At 33.9% G+C, this 24,525-nt stretch overlaps 1 protein-coding gene and 1 long non-coding RNA gene across 2 annotated transcripts in view; one reads left to right on the plus strand and one right to left on the minus strand.

The window, feature by feature from the left end:
* LOC140168626 (MAP kinase-activating death domain protein-like) overlaps positions 1-24,525 on the plus strand; it is a 135,355-nt gene that overhangs the window by 4,416 nt on the left and 106,414 nt on the right. Inside the window, 2 exon segments of the mRNA XM_072192030.1 lie at positions 3,655-3,946; positions 24,286-24,417. Coding sequence (XP_072048131.1) covers positions 3,655-3,946; positions 24,286-24,417 — 424 coding nt within the window.
* On the minus strand, positions 8,583-10,212 carry LOC140168625 (uncharacterized). The gene is made up of 2 exons (XR_011861251.1): positions 9,723-10,212; positions 8,583-9,197 (listed from the first exon to the last, which is right to left on the minus strand). It is a non-coding gene; the product is annotated as an uncharacterized lncRNA (long non-coding RNA).

Below are 24,525 nucleotides of genomic sequence, written 5' to 3' on the forward strand. Positions count from 1 at the left end.
ACAACCATTTAGTCTAATACCCGTTTGGTCTATAACCAATAGGTCTAATAGTCATTTGGTCTAATACTCATTTGGTCTACAAGCCATTTAGTCTTACAAGCATTTAGTTTATTAATAAATAGACGAAATGGTATTAGACTAACTGGTTATTAGACCATACGAGTATTAGACCTTAGTTATTAGACCAAATGGGTATTAGACCAAATGGTTATTTAAAAAAATTAGACCAGATGGTTATTAGACTATATGGTTAGTAGACATACCGGTTATTAGACCAAACAATATTAGACTAAATGGACATTAGACTATATAATTATTAGACTACGTGGCAATTAGCCTTTCTGGTAATAGACCAGTTGAATATAGACTAAACGGGAATTAGACGAAATGGTTTTAGACCAAATGGCAATAGACCATCTCAATGTCAAAGCAGGTGACAAGAAGTATAAAAAGACAAATGTCTTGGTAATAAAATAATATCAATCATAGAAATGAATGCTGTAAATTTAAAAATCATGATGTAAAAATATGGCTTCTTTCAGTTCAACAGATAAAACATCAGAATTTAACAAAAAAAAGAGTCTCAATTTGATTTGTGGTTTGAAAAAGATAACATTTTAATGAATAAAAAGGAAATTGCAAATACAGAGCCTGAGGTTTGTTTGTATGCATTTAAAAAGCCGTTATTGTGCTGCTGCTGTTTACGTATTTTACCTCGCGATCAAATCGTCATGTTCTTGCCAGACATAGCACTCCGTCAAATCCTCGGTCAAGTTGCCACTATACTATAGATGCAAGCTGATGACGTCAATAACATGACAGCTCTGAAGGCAACCACTAAACCACCTTATTGTATTTTTCAAAGAGGCAAAATTTTCACATTTTTTACTCTTTCCACTTTTAATTAAAATTTAATATTTTCAGACTAAAGTTGAATTACCAAATATTTTTAAATATACTAATTATATTTTCACGTTTATTTATTTTATAAATTGGACAATAACTCGAAATTAAAATCATGTGAAAATTTCTTGTCATCATTTTAAACGTTGAACCACAGCATAATATTGTATGGAAACGAGAGTACTTAGTATGGATGCTGTGTAGCGCTATTTATGGCACAGAATTGATTTGCATAACGTGGGGTTCCTGCTGGGTGGGAGGAAAGACGTGGATGCTATGGATTATTCTCGAACGAACATTAGAATTTCAAATAAGAAATTTGTTTGTACTGGTAGAGATTTTTTTCCAGCTTGAATAAACTAATTTTCACAAGGAGTTATATAAATCCTAATTCTAAATTTTCAATTGATTGATCAAATTTAATGGATATTTTTGTACCTTTTTACTGCTTAAAACAGTCAAAAGATAAGACTAGCGATTAAACATTAAATAAAGAATATCATATCTTCAGTAGATAGCAAACTTGGTAATTGTTTGATCTGATTGAATTAAATAATTTTGTACCTTTTCTACTGCTTAAAACAGTGAAAGGATAAGGTTAGTGATTTAATTTTAAATAGAGAATGTATCATATCTTCAGTAGATAGCAAGTAATATTGTAGAAGATTATGCTAGAGATTGTTCAGTAGATATGGATTGTTATATGGTAGAAATGGTTCAGTAGATTGCAAAATGAATGTTGTGATGAATTGGATGATTTAGTGGTAATGTGTCAGCTGAATTAATTTAGATTTGAATTTTAGTTTAGGTAATTTTAGATGCTGTCTTCAGTAGATAGCAGGTGCTATGCATAAAGCATCTTGTTCCAAGATGTCAGAATATTTTAATTTTTCAAGGCATGAAATATTTTATTTATTTTTTATTTTATTTATTTATTTATTTATTTATTTATTTATTTATTTATTTATTTATTTATTTATTTATTTATTTATTTATTTATTTATTTATTTATTTATTTATTTGAAATTTTATTTATCATTTTATTTATTTATTTTTATTTTATTGATTGGTGATTGATTTCTTCAGTCAGTTTATTTATTGTGCAAGTATTGATGTAAAATTTTAACTTTTTTTTTCTTTTTATAATTTATTACTTCGGCATCTAGATTGATATATTTTCTTTGTTTATTTAGGATTGTTTATCAAATTAATTGCCAAAGTTATCAAAAGATTCATAAATGTGTGTGAACTAATATCAGTCTTAGTATGTCAGTGAGGTTTATCCCTGTAGAGTACTGGGGTAGTGAGTTAATCTCCTAAATAATTTTTGGTTCAATCAAGCCCTCACAAATTAAATTGAAATAGAAAACAGATTGATTCCTTTGACCTTTATGTCTGTGTTGTAAACATGTTTAGTGATTGACTCATGTGTCAGTGGTAACTTATTTAAAAAATGCTTTCCTTTAAATTACCATTATGCATACTGCCCATTGTAGTAGATCGTAGACAATCAACCCTCAGAGCTCTCAATTTGGTAAACTGTTCATTCGTGTTCTGCAATGTGAAGTACATGTAGGTTAATTTATTCAATATCCTACAGCTACATGTTTGACACCAGAACATATTAAAATAAAAATGTTAAAAATAAATGTTGGTATTTATACAGCGCCTTTCACATGTGAACATGTACCAAAAGCGCTTTACATTTATTCCGCCGTCGTTAGAATATGTCAGCTGCCATACAATGCCCAAGGCATGCTCATACCTTTGGGTGGCGCTCAATGGACAGTATTCATAACAGCTCCCCATTTCACACCTGGGTGGAGAGGAGTAATCGAGATAAAGTGCTTTACTCAAGGGCACAACATGATGGCGTCGCCAGGGCTCGAACCCGCAACCTTCCGATTATGAGTCGTAACCCATTCCGCTCGGCCACATAATATTTGTACCGTAATGTACAATAAACATGTTACATTGTACCAACCAAACATTACACCACAGAGTTTTTCATGAAGAAATTTGGGTTTTTTCTGACTTAATACAATTTTGAATAATTTCACTTTTACAGTTTAAGATTCATGTACCGGGTACGTTGAATTGAATTTTATTTTTAAAAAGAGAAGAAGCAGAAAAAACATTTTTGAATACTTTGTTTTGTTACCAGATGTGTTTCTTTATGATTTTTGACATATTTTGTCTAGATGTACCTAAAAATGTGGTGGTTGTCCTGTTGTTTTTACCATGATGGACAAAACTAAAAAGAATTCAGTTTACTGTTTGGTCATGGAAGCCATTATCAAGATTATATGACACACATGTAAAAAAAAGTCCTTTTGCAGTGGCGGTGCCAGGAGTCTTTTTGGGGAGGGGTCGGGGGTGAATTTCAGGGGTAAATCAACCAATTTTGCACAAAATTGCCGCAAAAAGTGGACATTTTCTGCTTATTACTGGGGGGAGCATGAGTTCTTCAGCAACAGCCGGAAAAGGTTGACCCAATTTGTTTGTGATACATTATATGTCTTGTTAAAATCCTACATGCACAAACTGCATGTAGGCCTACATGCTTGCATGTAAAGTTGTACATACAGTACGGTACCTAAGTTTTATGTGTATGGTTTCCAATCCGTGCGTTTTTTATATATTATTAGTAGTTTGTTTTAAGAGTGTTAAATTTTACACTTGATTTTTCTGAATACCAGAAGAAAGAGTTTAATGGATTTTGAAAAACATCTGTATTCATTATATTTTCAGGGATTCCGTGTGGGGCGTGTTAACAGGCATATGCTCCGACATCCCCCCTCTGGTACGGCACGACGTAAGACAAATCGAAACATGGATGCTCAGATTTCTAAGCGCACCAGTACCAGTACCGGGTAAGACGCGGGTAGAGCTGGAGATTGTGGACGGAAAAACGCCAATGATCTTTGCCTTACCAGACCACACACGATTCTCATTGGCGGACTTCCCACTGCATTTACCGCTGGAATTGCTTGGAGTTGACACATGTCTAAAGGTCATGACCTTAATCATGTTAGAAAATAAGGTAGGTGTGTGTGTGGATTTGTATGCAATGGTTTATCAGGTTGGGACGGGAGGAGGCAGGGTTGGCGATTTAAAAAAAGTCGATTTATTTGATTTGAATCAATAATTTTGATTTCAGTCAATTTTTTGATTCCAAGAACTGCTATACCCCATGATAAAGTCAAAAGATCCCAGTGGAATGCTAGACATATGTGCAATCCTATCGGGTATTTACAAAAAAATATTAAAAAAATGTTTTTACGTAAACAACTGTTGAATTCTGCACCTTCAAGATGAATTTTTAGGAATTGATAAATGACATCATGAAGGTATTTTAATTGTATCCAAAAGTACTATTAGGAATGAATAAAACAGACAATTTAGAAAGAAATTAACTTGAATTATCCAAAATGGAGTAAAATGAAAAAGTTAATTTTTAATCAGTGATTTAAAACAAAATCATTTGATTTAAATTGTGATTTAAATCGATGATTTAAATTGTGCCACTCCTGGGAGAGAACATAGTGCCTCCATGTTTCTACTGTCAGCCAGGGTTGCCAAAAGATTTCAGCCCGAATCGCGGGTCAAATAATCGAAAAGTCACCCAATTTTTCCATTGGTTTCTATGGGGCAGGAAACTATCGGAAGTCGCAGGAGCCAATGTTGAAAAGTCGCCCAAATTTTTCTTAACCATTGGTTTCTATGGGACAGGAAATTGTCAAAAGTCATGAGGCAAATCTTCAAAAAGTCGCCCAATTGGGCTACCAAATCGCTGGTTTGGCAACCCTGCTGTCAGCTTGGCATACCAGACAGAAATGATACAAAGTTAAAATTGTGTAAAAAAAGTCATGTACAGGAGAATGATCAGTAACTGGTCATATACCCATTATTTTCACATTTTTATGAATATCATTTCTATTGGTAATTTTGTTTTAGATCTAATAATACATGTACTTGTTACAGCTTAAAATGTTATAGAGTTTATACTGTTCTGATAAAGATTCTGTGTAGCTACATGTACTGCATGATCTCTTTATTTCATGATAAGATGATTATTGCATGCAGATTTCTGAGAATATGTGAATACAAAAAATGTTTCAAACTTTATATTATTGTATTAAGTGTTGACCGTGGTTTGGGTTATTGATATAAGATCAAACTACAATGTATACCCATGGTTTAAATGTTTGTGATCCCCTCATGTATTGTAATGCAGTATTCTTTGATTGATTCATTGATTTGGGTATGGATTGTTGTAGGCCTTCCCCTTTGACCAGCTATTAATAAACACTTGTTGGGTCATAGATTCCCATTAAACCTATTTAATCCACTTCAGGTGGTTTGGTTGGAGCATGAAGGTAGTAGAGAAGGAGTGAGCTCGCGTTAAGCTCATTACGTAAATCCTATTGTATACACAATAGAGACAGATATACCTTTGATCTAATGATCATCGCCGATAATTTCTGGAATGACTCCGTCTCATGGGGGGTTCATATTTAGTAACAAGTAAATCATGTATGCATAAAACATGTATTATGGATGCATACATTTACATAGCTGTTGAACTTGAATATTCATATTTCATTTAATACATGATGTTCTTTTTACGATTAATAATGTTGAAACATGTTGTTCCAAAATGTTTCTAAATAGTTTATTATGGAATGGTGCAGTTCACACACATTTTAAGGACGGGTAAAATTGTTTTAACCACTGTTTTAAAAATACGAAGATCTTATTAAAATAAATTGCACATTGTTAAGTTGAGGAATTCTCCCATCAAATGAGGTGTATCTCAGTGTTGCCCGATACTGCCCGGGTTGGTCCGATTTTATTTGTTTACCCAAAATTTTAACAATTGTTCCTCCCCCGAGGTTTCAAAATAAACCGCGTCCTGGGCCCTCTTTTAAACTATAGCCAATGAAAGAGATGTGAAGCATAATGCGCATCATTTTCATCAAGTTAGAATGACCTATGCTGTTTCATCATATTTATAGCGCACACAAGTGTGCGACCATGCATGTATACAACACAAAAGATTATAAGTGATAATCGTTACATAATCAAAACGTTGATCTGGAAACCTCAAAGGGCGGCAATTATGATTGTACAATAGAATGCGTGCGAGCTTTCTCCTTCTCTACTACCTCCATGGTTGGAGCAGGGATGCCTGGTTGGAGATGCTTCATGCAGGTTGCCACACCCACAATAGAGGTTATCCACGTAAGGTCTAATTGCTCATTTGCATAATCCGGTCGCCATCTTGCAGGGAGTCAGTCAGCTGTTTCCCGACCACGCTGATTAAATGCCGCAGTGCACAGTGAACCGTGGTTTGGAATATATGATAAAAATAACGCACAAATCGGGCACAAACAATTTATAACCGTATGAAATTTTCCTTCTTTAAAAATCATCAAATCCTTAAATGTACAATTTAAACCCAAAATACTATTTGGAAATAATTATTTTAACATTTAGTCTTGAAATATATGACTAAATATAATCATGAAGACAAATTTACAAAAATTCTAAGCAGCGGGTTATATCAAGCAATACATCAACAGCACGGTTTCTCTTTGTTTACGCTTTTTCCGCTTCGTCTCTGTCAGCTGTTGATCAAGTAAAAACACTCGCATTTCTTCATTATTTATGACATTTAGAATTACATTACAATGCCAGAAAGTTGTTGTGTTTATAGGTGCACAAACAAACGTGTACCTGGTAAAAGACTGAGTTTTTTTGCCTTCCCTGTGGTCCGAGATGCAAGATATGGACCCCAAGACCAAGAGATATCACAGAGGCGAAGGAACAAATGGATTGCAAATCTCAGGCGTGCTGATGATGGCTCGACTACAAATTCCAGCTGAACTCCGTCAAAATACCACAAAGTTTGCGCAGTACATTTCATCAAAGGTAAGCTTAAACTTATATTAACTTCAATCTACTCCTGTATTTTCCAAATCGTCCTCTGTATAATACGAAGTAGGTCCTACCACCATGAAGGGGCAATCTGACAATGCAATTTACACATGCAGAGTGCAGACATGTATAACTATAATTACAGGTAGCCTAGCCTGATACATCATGTAATTGGGCACATAATCTCTAACCCTTTTGTTTTCTATTTTCCATCCTAGGTGAACCAGCAAAATTGTACGATGAGAACAACCCTGACTGGGTCCCGACACAAAACATGGGACATGTACTTTTCGTGAAACTTTCACCACTTATCCACTGGCCAACGAGAGATGCACTTGCAAAGCATGCCTACTGCATTTAGGCGCTTTTTCCACAAATGCGCCATCATAATAGACTGCACCGAGATATTTATAGAACAACAGTCAGATTTGCTAGCCCGGGCACAAACATGGAGTTCATACAAACATCATAACACTGTAAAATTTCTTATCGGTATTACACCCCAGGGAACTGTCTCTTTTATCAGCCCTTGCTGGGGTGGACGTGCTTCAGATAAGGTAATAACTGAAAGTAGTGGACGCTGGTGATGTTGTAATTGCGGATCGCGGGTTTACGATTGACGAATACTGTCGTCTTGCAATGTCAGAGGTTAAAATACCACCATTCACTCGTGGCAAAAAACAATTGGACAAAGTGGAGGTTGACTGGAGCAGGGAACTCTCGATTGTGCGAATTCATGTTGAACGGGTGATAGGTGCAGTAATGCAGAAATTTACCATCTTAGGAGGGACATTACCAATTGCTTTGGTTGGGAACTTTGGCGATGATAGTACTATGGATAAACTTATTACTGTGTGTTGTGGACTATATAATTGCTGCCCCTCAGTTGTGCCACTTGATTAAAGTCAGAGACTTGCACATGACAATTGAACACATGAAAATTGGACACATAGTTATGGCTTTAAAGAATTTAATTTAAACTTAATTTATTTTACATGTGATGCAATGAATAGAAAATGCAATAATACTAAATGTGCCTTGCCTAACATTAATACATGTTTTCATGAACAGTACATGTGTAGAAACTCTACATTTTTGTAGCATGAGAAAAAAAAGTAAAACATACCTGATGTACATATAAACATGTATTATTTTGTATGTGTTAATTTGAACAGTTTTTATAAGGCGATGAAAAAAACCCTGTTTTTCGGGCCTGACAGACCTAGATTTTGCGGGGTTTTTTTACTTGATAGCTGTATGCAATTGCAATTAAAAAGAGCTTGAATTAATTTTGACTGAAATTTGTGAAGAAAAAAATGTTTCAAACAAATTTTTCAGATTTTTACAAGCTTTAAAGTTGTTTTTAAAACAAAACAAAAATCCAGACCTACTTGACAAGTCTATATTACAGGGTTTTTGGTCGCCTAAACACATACAAGAATTTGTATACATGTACACAAGTTATCTCAGAAAATTTTAACATTTGTTTAAAATTTCTGTTATTTAACAATCATTATGTTAATGATAAAGAAGTGACAAAATATATTGATACAAAATGTCTGGAGAATAAATTGAAATCTGTTATTTCAAATCCAATTACCAATGTTTGAATCAATCGGTTTCTGGCATGTTTTTATCAACCGATTTCACCATGTTTTTGAATTAATTTATTCTACATGTAGCATGGTTGAATCAATTGATCCTGTCATTTTTTAATCAATTGAAGTACATATAATAACATTTATTTTGCCACATCAGCAAATGGTGATCCATTTGACATTAGTTTTGTCTTGAAATTCCAAAATTGTATGTGATATGATACACTGAAAAAAATGAAATTTTAATAAGTGACAAGTGATTACTGAACCATGTTTTGTTGACATGGTGGCCAAATTTGGTAATTCCACACTATGACAACATTTTTGCCTTTATTTGTTTTATTTTTACCTGTATATAATGTATATTAAATCTTTCCATAACTGTTCATTAAAATGTTAGAAAGTTCAACACAGTTGTTTTAATTTTTTCTTCTTTGACCTGCTGAATTTTGGCAGTCTTCTGCAGCTAGGACAATACCACTTCTGGTTTGGTTTAGGTGGGCATCGGATCCTTGGGCATGCCATATGAAATTTCAATATGGTACAGTCTTTATTACCACATTGCACTAGTTCATCAGTAGATGGCTGGTCACAATAGCACCACGACGTGCAAAGTTGCTGACATTGACTGCGAATGCTTGGCGTTGCCGATTATCAGGTACCTTTCGCTTGGCTCCATCTGGCTTAAACTTAAGTAGACGCATGTCGTGCACCCATCCAGCTTGGACAAAGCTGTCAGCTCCCAGCCTTGAATGCCTGAATAAAAAAATTATATAAAATTAGTATTCGTATTTGTCAGCCGCTAAGCAATAGAAATCGTCAATCTTACATCACTTTTATTCCAGTGATTCAATAAATTCAATTTCATACGGCCCAAAATATTTTAATTTTTTTTCTACCTGTACCATTAATTATCAACAAACATGTCAACATAAAACTGATCGATCAAGGAATCATAGACCGCCACTTTTCTCCGTCAAGATCACTAAAACCAGAACTATCAACAAAACCAAATGTAAAATTTAAAAGGTAAATGTTGTTACACGTTCTGATCAAGAAATTTTAAGCTTGTGCGTCGTGAGAAAAGCAGACATGTCAGTCATTGTAAGTGCTGAGAAACTTTTAATTCAGTAAGCTTACCGACATGGCCAAGTTTTCCAGGTTTTGGTCACTCCCTATTTCTTCTTTATATTCTTTATTTCATAATTTTAATAACAGAATAATATGATGAGGTTTAATACATTTGACCAATAATATTGATAAATACAAAACTTGGCATACCTTCGTCTCCTCAAGAGTGTACATACTTGGTGTGCTGATCATGTAAAAACTCAGATCGCATTGTCTTACACTGGGGATATCGGCTGGATTTGTGTCTAAATCTTTAGCATTAAATGCGTACGGATCCTTTGGTAACTGGCACGACTTTATTTTATCAATATATCTCTTCTTATCTCAAGGTTTGCTGGCTAATTTTTCAGTCACCTAGACGAAAATTCCATGTTGTTTCGAATACAAATTACAGCGAAGAACGAAGTTAGTTGAACTGGTTCAAGAAACTCTCAAATATCGACCGTGCTGATAGTGCAGTCACATAACACAGGCGTCTATGGGATCAAATATGTTAATTGACACTCCACTACACGTTACTTTTCCATAATAACGTGTGTTTACAAATTCGGTCGTGCAGTAAATTTCAGCAGTCGACGCGAGGTTTTTATGACTCCCTTGCAAATGGCGACCGGATTAAAAGATTATAACGTGGATAACCTCTATTTGGTATATGCCAATTTAATTTGTTATGTGACTTGAAAATGACCCCTTTAAAAGTGGAAAAACATTTATTTTTTAAACTCATTTTGGCATTTTTAGTGTTGTGATATATAAAAACAAAAATTAAATTAAATTTTATGGTCACAAGCCTCAATCATTTTGGTGTGTTTGCTCGAATATCCTTCAACCCCCAAATAATTTCTTGAGAAGTAAACAATTGAATGTGATCAAATACAGGAAGAATTTGTGTTTTTACCTATTTTGTGCAAAATTTTCTGACTCCAAGGTGGACACCCCACCCCATTTAGTTCCCAATGTTGAAGTATAGCAAGAAACACAAAGTGTTGAATTTGTGAAAAAGGTTTAAAGAAATTTTCCCCTGTGCATTATAATGAGCTAGGGTACATGTACGTCATAGATTTACACGTTCAAGGAAAGTACTACTATGTATGTACAACATGTAGCCTAACGCAGGTGTAAAACTAACAAGAAACTGGAAGGAAGACAACGCTTTATATTTGTGTGACTTCCTTGATGTCATCACTGCTTTTCATTGTAACAAACAATCCTGGCAATTGGTGTATATATAAAATAAAAAAAACGCAGTGATTTATAGTGCGCTACGCACAGGCACAACGCCTAGACGTTGATCCACAAGCCTCAGCACACTTTACAGGTTGTCGCTGACCACTATGGCCCACATCATTCCATAATCCATTTAACAACAAATCAGGGACTTTGCTGCTTCAAGAGCGCACACCCTAGACATTCCACAAATAACCTTCGCAACCAGGATCAGCTCCCCGAGTTTCGTACGGGTTATATAGTATTTAAATGTGGGCCAATTCCATCTGGATTGATCCGATATAGATCAAATGCACATTAAATTGTGTGATGAGTTTGGTTGTTGGGTCAAAGGTGAGGTCAAGACACATTGATGTTGATGACGATGTGCTAATCAGTGATATTGACTTGATGATGATGATCGATATAGATGATGAGGTCAAGACACATTGATGTTGATGACGATGTGCTAATCAGTGATATTGACTTGATGATGATGATCGATATAGATGATGATGATGATGATGATGCTGCTGCTGATGATATAGATGATGATGATGTTGATGATGATGAATTTGAAGATGGTATTAATGCTTGATGATGATGATGATGATTATGATGATTATGACGATGATGATGACGATGATGATGAGTTTGAAGATAGTATTAATGCTTGACGATGATGATTTGTTGTTGATTGATGACAATGTGCTGATGCCTGATGGTGTTGTTGACGATCATGATGTGATTTGTTATTTTGATGAGGATGAATTTGATGATGATAGTGATGATGATTATGATGATATCGATGAAGACAATGACATGACAATGTGATGCAGAGAACAATGATGACAATGGCAGTTTTCATTGTCATTGATTGATGACATTGTGCCCGGGACATTGTGCTGCTGCTGATGATGATGATTGTCATTTTGATGGGCTATTTTCATGGTGATGAATTTGATGATGATGATGATAGGGATGAAAATGATAGCGATGATCATGATGATATTGCTGCTGCTGCTGATGATGAATTTGATATGATAATGGTAAAGGTGATAATGATGATGAAGATGTAAATGAATTTGATGATGATAGTGAAGCTGATTGTGATGATGAAGATGATAGTAATTTTAAAAATGAAGATGAACCTCAAAATATGAATAGCAAAGAACATCATTGTTGTTTTATAAGAATAAATGATTACATTATGATTGGTTTGTTTGTACTCATTAATGCATTTTTCATGCTGATTCCAAATATGGTCATGATAATTTACATTTCTGAAATTTTTGAATTTTAAAATATTTTTTGAAACATGTCGTCTGCAGTCAACACCCGCGTGAAGAGAGTTAAGTTGTATTTAAGTGATTTTATTGCACATTTACATTTAGAAGGATTACTAAACCAATATTTGGAATCCATTATTGAACATTACACATATGTAAAAATGTATAATAAAATCTGAACTGTTTAATATAGGCCTAGATGCTAGTTAGTCTCAGATGCATCCTGTGAGATGGGTTGATAGTTTAAGTACTATAATTGCTAGATATAGTAAATAGTTAACCTTGGTCGATCCAATTTAACAACAAAAATTAGAGACATTTTTATCTTGCATATATTTTTACTAATAAACCATAGACCATTATGGTCTATGAACTCAGCAACTTAAAAATATATCATTAAAATTGGATTTGTAATAGAACGTACTATTTTTACAATTAATTATTATATTTTACAAAAGATTTTTGTTTTCACATGTTTTCAGGATATTTTTGTAGCATTTGGAATATGTGAAATTAAATTTGGCGTTAAAATTACTATGGTAACATATGCGTAGTGATGTCATCCAAGCTGTTGTCCTCTGTTCTGTGTAAATATTGGAGTTGGTTTTATGATAATACCTGTCATTTAGATGTGTGGTAATCGTTCTGTCAACATAGGATCCCCAATGCTACATGTACAATAGAGAGGGTTTACAAATTGTTTCTCTTTCGGGGAATTTGACATGGTTGTGTTATTAAAAGGTGGAACAGTTAATATGGAATAATGGTTGCCATTCTATGACTCCAGGGTTGGGATTAGATGAGAAGGATTAGGTAGGATTAGAAAGAAAGAAAGAATTATCAAACAAAAAAGTAAATAAATGCAAAATGCATTATTTATAAATAAACAAATAAGAAATAAATTAACAACAATGAACAAAATAACTGAGAAGGCAGTCAGTGTCAAGAAAAATTAATAATTTTACATTAAAAATATTCAAATGAAGGTATTATGATTTTATAAATAATGTAAACCAGTTTCCCATTATTCATAATCCATCTTAAATCAAATTCATGTAAATGATTTGCATCGTATATTCATCATTGAAGTGATGATGTAACAGGATTAATTACCATAGCAATAGATGAATACAATTTTTGAATAGACCGCCCTGGACTACAATTGAACCATAGATGTCAAAGAAATGCTAATCACTCGCACCTGTAAGATTAGTATCTTTGAAAAGAGCGGTATTGTATTCAATTATCTACGATTGCAGAAATACACATATGATGAGTAAAACCTGCTTGAAGTGCAGGGCGATGTATTCAAAAATTGTATTCATCTATTGCTATGGTAGTTAATCTGATTATTACATGGCAAATTGATGGAATTATTAAAACCAGGACATAGGACATCTACAATGTAATCACTAAATCAGACATCTGTCAATCCCAAATACATAATGAACACATTTTAATTTTTTGCACTTTTAGAAATTAATGTGTCAATGTAAAACCCCTGAATAAGCTAGATATATTTTCATGTCAGGAGAGACTCGGACTCGAGTCTTAATTCTCTATGTTTGGGCATAAGAAGTTCCATACAAATCCAATAGGGGTTCCACATGACTATTGTGTCAAGATATATTTCTAAAAAAAAAATGTTTTTTATAAAATGCTCCTGACAATTTTAATATGAACCATTTTCAAGGAACTTCAGAAAATTCTACAGTATTTTTGACCTTTGACGGATCTCTGGGAGTCCCTTTTAAATGTCAAGTGAATATTAGATGATTCAAGTACTCTAAAGCGTTTATTGTAGATATTTTTTAAACATTTAAATGAATTACAACATTAAATTTACTAGTACCATATTGCAAGCTAATATTGCATAAATTCCATCACATGTACACACAACCTAATGGAACGCAGTCTGGTTAATTCAGAGTCTGACCGTTTTTTTATGCAGCCAATGCCATACGATATTCATGCAAACCACATGTTCTATATAATCGGAACCGTCGATAAGCTCCTCGCTTGACGTCATATCCGACCTGTCTCTCATTCTCTCTCTCAATCCATCTCCCGATAATTTACACAACGCTGGAGGCACAATTTTCACGTTTTTACAAAAGATATGGATCTGATGTTGTGCTTGGCGTAATAACAACGCTAAAATGTCCCCTATCGTGCAGCTCACGCTAGCAAAACAAAACAGTGGAAGTTATTATTATTATTATTATTGCTTTGTGTTTTGTTTTAGATAAATTTAAAAGGTGGCTTATTATTCTGATCATATTTTGATGTAAAAATTGTAAATAATTCTAAGTAGGGTACATGTACATGTACATTAGCGCGGTCATCAATACCCCCCCCCCCCCAATAAATGGGCTATCCCAGTTGAAATTCATACACCCTATGGAAGATATGGCCTTATAATCTTCCACACAGGGGGTGTAGATTTCAAATGGAGTCACCCATTCAGGTAACCCCATTTGAATTTCACACTCCCTGCTTGTAAGATTAAGATCATGTCTTCCATAGGGGGTGTATGGATTTCAACTGCAACTGTCCAATAAATTTCATCACTAAGTACAGGTACCCTACAAGAGATTTTTTTTCTAGGGTCTGGCTGTGGTTTGTGAAATAGCCTTGAAATATATGGCTTCAGCGTAAAATCTCTACTATCATTTTATTACGGTACTATTAAAAAAAAGCGGGTTCCTTTTATTCGATGGAGAAGTCAGTGACATTTACAGCGCACTAGGTAACCTTTGCATTGATAGGCATTTGTTGTGAATCAATGCAATTAATATGTTTTTGTTTACTTCAGGTTAAAACCGTGAAGATTAGGTTTAAAATTAAAATCATATTTTTTACATTTTTTTCCCATTTTTTTAACAATCATTGAACTGGTACATTTTTACATAACATAAGAAACAAAAAATATTGTATTTGCACCATAGATCACTAAATATTAAATATAAATTTAAATGTTTAAATTTAAACTTTAATTTTGATTCTAATTCTAATTCTAATTCTAATTCTAATTCTAATTCTAATTCTAATTCTAATTCTTAAATTTAAAGAAATCAGAAATTGAAATGAAATAAAAATATTAAAATATTTAGATAAAATATTTAAAACAATGATGATTTTAAATGGTACAAATTATGGTTTGTATGTAGCCATCCAGTTCTTTGAATGATGCATAAAAATCAGAATAATTATGATTTTGTTTTCAAAAAGCTGTCATGTTGTAAAATTTGTGTAGTGTGCATGATTTAGAATTAAATTTGATTATGAATGGACAGTGTGAATTATTGATTAATTATTGCAATAAATATTTCATCATGAAAAATTGTTATTTTGTGAGTCACTATCAGTCATACATAGGTCAATATAAACATTGGAATTCATCAATTGTAAATTGATAATATAAACCCAGAATTTGTAAATTTGTAAACATTCAAATTCATAAATCTTGTTAAACAAAGACTTCATATAGATCAGATCGTGGTTATTGCATAATGTATGTTAGTAGGTTAGTTAATTAGCAGAATTACATGTATGTTAATGAGGATATACAGGAATACCTCGTTACCAATATTATTGTGAACATATTGATCTTCCTGACACGGTATACAGGGTGTATCAAAATGATATAATTGAATGTTTAAGCGACAGAAAAAAGGTTTTATGGACAAATGGACTTTTCAAGTAGATGTTTTTTTATTAACTTTTTTCCTTCTGGAGGCTAAAATGATCCTAAAATTTTGAAAATGTTCTGAATTTTTTCACAATTTTTTAGTCAAAATCAATTGGTCCAAAAACGACTGAATTTACATGATTTTAGCACAAAGTAAAACAAAATCTTGCAAAACAAATACTGGGTCAGTCGGGCCTATAAAAGTGGATTTTTTGTGACCTTTTATAACAAAATAATTTACAAATAAGGTGGGTGTTACTGTTATATTGCATTTTGGTGGGTTAAGCCTCACTGTATACTGATGGGTACCAATCATTTTGATACAACCTATACCAGGCTCACAATGTTTTAAGAAGTTAGGTGCTCAAACTTGGGTCCCTAAATCTGCATGTTCATAACACATCTCACATTAATTTTTGAAATAATTTGCCAACTGTCGTTACTGGCTAATTTTGGCTAATGGGTTGAAAAATATAAATACAGAACACTGGTCATCATTTATTCTACAGACATGCAATTATATGCAGATTTAATTAGCTCTTACGCATTACAGTACAATTGGGTCAGAGTCCAGTTATTTCATTTGAGCTGTGTCTAAAGATGAGTTGTTGTTCTTGAAAAAGTACCAACAAATTAAATCACACAAATTCTGAGAAATGGGACTCTACTTGCTGAGAATGACCATGCAAAATGTTCTGTTTTAAATATCAGTGAAGGGTTTCATTTCAAACAGGAAAATTATGTAATGTTACTGTAGCGGAGAGACTAATCAATTGGATGACAGATTGTGAATATTAAATGATGTTTGGTAATTGGATCTTGGTAATTAAAAGAACGTAGCCCAGAAAAATAGAGCCAGCAGGACACCATTTTGCATAATCGTGGTCATTACAAATGTATGGGTTAATTGATTCTTGCCTAGGGATTAAGTGTCTTCAGAAAATGTAGGATTGTTTTGAATGGTTTTCTGGAGAATTCAGGTTATTGGAAGTCAACTAAAATTATATGTGATATAGAAGTACTTGTAACAGAGTTTCAAAGAAATCTTGTTTTTACCAAGTATTATGTGTAAAAATAGTGGAGAAGTTTGAAGTTAAAATGCATTTCTGTGAATGATAGTAAATTTAAATGTGAGTAGAAAAAAATGCACTCCTCAAGATTATCTAGTAAAGTGAAGGATCAATACCTGAGATAAATGTTTGCTTAAAATTATCATTGTACATGTAGATGAACATAATAATATTTTATTAATTTCATGCTCAAAGTTAGTAATTCTAACATTGACGTTTACTAAAAAAGAAGTATTTTGTGATTATATTTTAAATATCTACTTTTGTGGTATGTTTCAGTAGATATCCATTATGCACACAAAAAATGATTCCCAAAATGTCAGTTGATTACAATTTTGTGTGTACAAGTTATGCATGTTACATAGGCTCCACAGGTCACTGTAATTTTATTCTGTTACTAAAAGAACATATGCAAATTTGACGATATATTTGCCATGCGAGTGAATCTACAGAGGTTACTGGTATAAAAATCTCAACCATTCTCTAGAAAAGTGGAGGGATGAGGACGAAATGCGCCTTGAACTTAAGAAAATGATCTATACATTCAAAAGAAATTCTGAGCAAATAAAACGAAAGGGCATTTGATGTGACTGACTGCTCCCTTGATGTTCCACTAGATATATTGTTGGCCTGTCAAAGAGGATTGCATTTTCTCCATCTAATCAAACACTTGAGTGACTTCAACCACTCCAGGATCTTCAGTAGATAACACTAATGTGTTGACTCCAAGCAAACACGTAAGTTTGTTCGGCTTATAATAGGCAAAAATAAAATTAGACTCATAACATCCGTGTATTGATATAGAATGGCGTGCATGTTGGGTGCAGTACTTCGCTAGTTGTGCATTGCGTGATGCATGACTTGCGCACGCTCATGTATAGTGTGAGTTGAGACTTTATTGATGTGTGCAATAACAAAAACCAAATAATTTTCACCTATGTTAAACCGAACAAACTTTAGTACTTACAACCATAATGATCTCATACACAATGACATAGCTCAATGACCCTCATTAAACAAGCAGAGGTCAAATTTTGATCCTCAAGTCGCTGAGATGAGTTTTTGTACCAATACATGTAAAGGTCATTCTTGAGTGTAGAAGTATATTGGAGTTAAGGTACTGTGTCCTGGAGAAGCTTGGGGATTGTCATGTTTGAGATCCTAGTGTGTGTAAAGGTCATTCTGTGAGCGTAGAAGCATATTGGGGTTACGGAACTGCATCCTAGAGATTGTCATGTTTGAGATCCTAGTGTGTGTAAAGCTCATTCTTTGAGTGTAAAAGCATATTGGGGTTAAGGAACTGTGTCCTAGAGATCATGTTTGAGATCCTAGTGTGTGTAAAGGTCATTATTTGAGTGTAAAAGCATATTGGGGTTAAGGAACTGCGTCCTAGAGATTGTTATGTTTGCGATCCTAGTGTGTGTAAAGGTCATTCTTTGAGCGTAGAAGTATATTGGGTTTATGGAACTGCGTCCTGGAGATTGTCATCGTAGTGTAAGAAGATGTTGTTGTGACATTGATTTGATGGCTTTTGATATTTTAATGCATTGTGTAGCTTCAGGTTTGATTAGAGAAAACAACTAATTGCAAAGAGTACAGGTATGACAATGTATTGTAATTTGAAAATTTGATACTGTATGTTATCTCAACAAAATAGGAGTGTGTTTGTCTTATGCTATTTTGGGTTCTATTAATATAGACGTATGGTTTCAATTGTTTTATTAATTTAACCTATTGTTCCAAAATGTCATGACAGAAAAATGATTTTATATCCTATGACCCAACATGTTTTATCATTTTCTATAGCACTACCAGCAACAAATTTCTCAATGTATTTTTTATTCAATTTCATGCTTCGCTACATATTTTGTAGCTGACATCAATTAAAAATGGGATTTAGCAACTGCATTAAAACCACTGCAATTGATGACTGATATTATGGAGCTTTTGAATCCAGGGTTGATGAATTTTTTAGAAAAATAAAAAAAATCGCGATTTAAATCAATGATTTAAATCGGCATGATTTAAGTCAGACAACCCTGTTTGAAACTTACAAAAACTGAATAGATTTAATTCTTGAAAAATGAAAAGCTGCATGTTCAGTGATATGAAAAGACCTTCCAAATCTTGAAAAATATTGTGTTTTCAAATAAATCTTTGTGTCTATGTTTTAAAATTATAAAACAGATAACATTAACAGTAAATACATGTAGAATAATATTCTACTTGATTCAAATTGGAATGCAAATTTTACTGTCGGAAGTAGATATTTTACCATATCCCTTCATTACATAATGTATTCCAAATATTGAACCAACTCTTGTAGAGCACTTGAGCACATCCTATACAGCCAGAATAACCCCTCATCATTAGCCTTCCATACATACATCTACGTCATAAACACCATCGTCATCGACGACACGTGATTCAGGGACCGTAATATATCCAGGGGAATTGCCGAGGCTGTCGGTTAGCTTCCATTTTGATTCGGTAGCTGCATGCAGTAGTGTCAGTGTATGTGTGCACTACAGACTGATTGAGATTTAATTATGCTGGTTCTGTATGTATGTAGAACCAAATTGCCAGGATTTTTATGTATTCACGTGCATACTGTTGTAAAAGGAAATAAATAGATGGTTATGTGCAGGATTTGTTTTAGATTTTAGTAAAGCGTACATTATAAAACATTGAAATTGATTAATTTCACAATGAAAATAAATTTTTTTAAAGTTTTTAAATATAACAATATTAAAAACTTGCTTACAATACATGGCAAAGAATTGTCCTGTGAATTTTTTGTTTTCGTGGCAAATGAAGATAAATTTAACACTCCTTGACTTTGCAATAGATAGGAAATGGTACAAAATAGATGAATAATCGCAATAATGGATTTTGACATATGCTGTCATTTTGTATAATACAAAATAGGTCAGATGAGAGGATACAGTTGATTAGATACATATGTAGTCATTGTAGTCATGGTTGTGGTATAGTTACAATGTAGGTCAAAATATGTTGAAATAAAATGACAGATTGTCTACAAGATCCAAATAAATGTGTATAAACATGCTATTGTGTGTATTGGTAGGAGAGACACAAGTTAGCATAAATTGGCATACAAGTACATGTTGTCAATGGACTACTCTTGTACAGGAATAATCTTACACCCAATGCACCCTGGCACGTCCAGGATTTGTTTAGGGGGGGGGGTTCAAAGTCAACCAATTTTGCACAAAATTGCCGCAAAAGGTTGACATTTTTACTGGAAGGAAATGTGGCGGGGGGGGTTCAAAAGTTCTTAACAGGGGATTGGCATTTGCTCCCCATGCATGCCTTCAGTGGATGTCTGTTGAATGCACACATTAGGACCCAATGACCCATGTTTCCAAACATATGTCAATTTAAGCGCTTTTGATGTATGCAGCCTTCATGTTTACTTTTACATGTTACACATTGCAGCAAAATAGTCTCATTTTGATAAAATTCACAAAATCATTGCAAAATTTCTGAAAGTTACTAAAATAGACCCATACTTTTTGCAATCATTATCACCTTGGGATGGGATTTAAATTGATACAGTGGCATAGCCGTGAGAAGTCCCCCCCCCCCTGTTTGAAAAGTCTTGACCCCCTGTGGGATGCTGGCCAACTTGGTAATGTGATATTTGAGATCGTTAGCTCAATTTTGGCAAAGTTTGCCCCTCCCCCCTCCCTTGAAAGTTGCAATTCCCCCTTCCCCATCCTAAAATATCAGGGCGGCACTGGTGATTAGATCTGGTAACAATTGGAATTGTACTTCTTAAAAATTGAACTTTTACAGGCTTATTCTTTCTGGTTTGTGACTTAAGAGTTATGGCGAAAAAAGGTATTATTTAATTATTAAATTTTTTATGGCATGAATCGTTGGTGGCTGGGTTTAGTGAGTTATCACTGAGTGCAGAAACAAATTTGTAATTGTGGTCAAAATTGGCAAAAGTTCAAAATGTCAGCTTATTTACTTTTATTTAAGTATTACAGGTATTTGTAAAATGCTTTGGAAATGATGAAAAGAAAGAAAAGTATTGACATTGATCATGTTTAACGTGTATAGTGGTGGTGTTTTATCAAGGTCATGTATTTGCATTGCCAAAAGCAGGACAAAAAGTCAGTGCTTTTGAAAAATGCATTTCTGAGTTGTTCAGAACACATTGAAATTATAATTCACTCAAATAAGCCCATGAAGTTTGGGTTTCCTTGTCCTTTTAACAATGAAGTGAAATGTATAATTGAGAGAGCAGAAAAATCAGGGGCACCTATTCAAAAGTAGCACTGTATTGTTTGGCCTTATTTTCATTATTTTTAAGGTGCTGAACCACCAAATCCTCTTCCTTCCTCAGCAATCAATGTTGCATACTACTACTAGCTTAAGGGTAGACGAGGTATTGTTGGTCGAAGCAACCTAAAAATCGATTGGCATTATCTAGATCAATATATTATTGAAAATTAACACCTTGATGTTTTGCAAAAGTTCATTCTACAAATCGTATACTTTGCAAACTTGCTTAATTTATTGTTGTTAATGAGTTATGTACGTTTTACAAAAGTGTTGTTGTTTCAGCCCTCTTTACAACGTAACTCAAGAACCGCAGCACCTATAAAAGTATATCTGTGATATTTTAATTCTTCTACACGCCGCTATGAATTGAGCAATGCAGTTTTTGCCAAAGCTCACTACCATTCGTAAGATGCTGTGAACTACCAAATCACAACAGTTTAAAATAATTAATAACCTTAAAAGCGTCCAATATGGGCAACATTACATGATTCAACATTGTATGCGAGACACATTTACATTACATTACACTATTGAAAGCGTCCCAAGACTTTTGACAAGCAATGTAGTCTGACTGTCCACTCTCCAACTGTGTCTTAACCCCCTGAGCACTACCTGCCGATCTAACATTGCCACTGATTTGTCAATTACATGATATCTTCACTTTAATCACCAATCAGAATGGAGCTTTATAATTCACCCCACTTTTTTTTGTGTGTGGTGAAATTATTCTAACAATGTTGCTGATTGGTCTAATTGATAATGAAAACGGCTTTTTGGCCAATCGGCAGGTAGTTCTCACAGGGTTAACTCTTATTGACCAACTGCATATTTTAAATGTATAAAACATGATTAAATATATAATAGAGTAACGGATAGAGAACCAGAACAAATGAGGCCATGCATTTTGAACATGTCATTTGTTTAGCTACATGCCCTTTGTTTAAAAAAAATCATATTTAAGCCTTAAAAAAATCTTATTTAGGCCTTCCTTGTGAAAGGGAATTGCACAAGACATCCAAATATGCTATTTTAAAAAGTGTGTTAACAAGAATTTGATTTTTATTTGTTTTACCTCGACATGATATGTTTCTCTCCCCACATCAGAAAAAAAAATGTTTTAAAAAAGATGCTTGAAAGAAACCAATGAAAAGGGAAATTAGAACAAAACCTACCCGTGTACTGAAGAATAGAATGCAAAAGGTAGACCACCTGGATGAGTCTTTGTTTGAACTTGAACAATAAAAAATATGAAAATTCCAGGTGTATGTTTGCAGCTAATTCATCATTTATGAAAGAGAGCTCTCAAAAGTTCAAACTGTATTACTTTTTTTTCTTGCAGAATACATGTAGTTAGCAAATATTAAAAAATACATGTACATGTATACAGAGGCATAAGAGAGAAGTTAATTTTTTTAAAGCTACTTCTACAGGACAAGGAGCATCCCAAAATATTCCATCTACATCATAGATGTAGATCCGAGGGGATTTAAATCCCCCAATATTTTGCCAGGGGGTGGTCCATACAATCATCCCCCAATGTTGATGCCTGTATGTGGATTTCTGACCAAATTAACCTCCTATTTGGTCATTTTAGCCCCCAAAGCCCTTTTTTTTCAATATTTTTCACAATATTTCAATTTAGCTTCAAAATGGCAAAATTTTTCGTGCGAATTTCTATCATAAACTTATTCTGTCTCCAAAAGGTGCCAGATTCACTATATTTCAAGAAATATTTTCCAACCCCATCCCCCCATTTCAAAAAGAAATCTATGTCACTGATCTACATACTGCATTTTATTAAACAGAGATGTAGGTGATCATAAAATGATCTGATTTAAAGGCTGTATAATGAGAAGACAACAACAAAAAGTCAACATTACAACAAAGAGTCTTATGGTCTGTTGAATTTGACTCATACCATTTCAGAGGACAATTTTTACTTTTTCTTTATTAACTAGCACCAACTTACAGCAACAATCAACCTTTTGTATGGACTTATTGTCATAGTTTAAACAACCTTTCCTACCCACCTTATGTCACTTGGTGTCAGTTTTGGGGCCAGGTCTATTTTTTATGACCTTTTGTTGTAATGGTGGGTGAGAGTGAAAAATGAAAGAACGAGACAGGAATTAGGAGACAGACCAAGACAAATTGACCAAATGGGCTATTCCACTTGAAATCCATATACCCTCTGATTTAAGACATGCCCTTTTAATCTCGTACATAGGAGTGTAAATTTCAAATGGAATCACCTATAGATTTCAAATGGTGTGGATTTACCCATTCAGGTAACCCCGTTTAAAATTCATAACCTCATTAATATACGCGAAGCCTGTAATCCAATCAAAAGAAATTGATTGCATGACCGCGCACTAATTGCGAGGTCATTAATAACTCACAATGACTCCGGACGCGCAACAATGACTTCTGATGCTGCGTGCGTGTATAAGCTACAGCGTTATGGCAACGCACACGCCTACGCGATGCCGTCGCGCTTCTGTAATTGGTAGCTCTTGTTGTTGGCGCGTAGGGTAGGTTACAACAATGATTAAAACTGGTTATATTTAACAGCGTTTTATGGCATAAAATAACATGAAACGCCATTTTGATTTGTTCAAAATAGTAGACACGACGGTAATGAATGACAATAATAACTTTGCACCATCTATTTTGTGGTCATTGTGTGACATTGTCGGGTTTTATTTTTGGCCTCGGTATTTTTCCTCGGGAGCTACCGCTCCCTCGGAAAAATACTTCAGCCCAAAACAAACCCCTCCGCTTTCACACAATGACCACAAAATAGATGGTGCACAGTTATTATTGTCTAATTCTCACTCCCTGTGTGGAAAATTAATAACCTGTTGGAAAGATATTTGAGAAGAAAGCCACAAAATGCTGCAAAATTGGTTAATTAAAAAGTTATTTAAAGCCCCCAAATGCATTGTAGTAATAGTCCCAAAATGTGTTATTTCAGCATGATTTGGAGTTTTGTTTAATGTTATATTATCTTCTGTTGGTGCTTGAAGTGCACAATTATTGTAAATTCGTCAAATGAAGGTGAATTTTAGACTTGCAAATACAATTCTCTGTTATTGATCACACAAATAAAGCTTATCATTTTCTCTTCATCTTTTTTTTTGCAGGTGGTGCTTCAGTCGAGAGACTACAGCGCCCTCTCCATGAGTGTGATGGCATTTGTTGCGATGATCTATCCGCTTGAATACATGTTCCCTGTTATTCCATTATTACCAACATGTATGGGATCTGCTGAGCAGGTAAATATTGTGTTATATTTACTGCAAAAAAGATTTGCAATGGAGAATTTACAAACTCTTATCGCTTAAGGGGGTACTACACCCCTCAATAAATTTGTGACTATTTTT

This window comes from Amphiura filiformis, chromosome 13 (assembly GCF_039555335.1).
Source record: "Amphiura filiformis chromosome 13, Afil_fr2py, whole genome shotgun sequence".
Lineage (NCBI taxonomy): Eukaryota > Metazoa > Echinodermata > Ophiuroidea > Amphilepidida > Amphiuridae > Amphiura > Amphiura filiformis.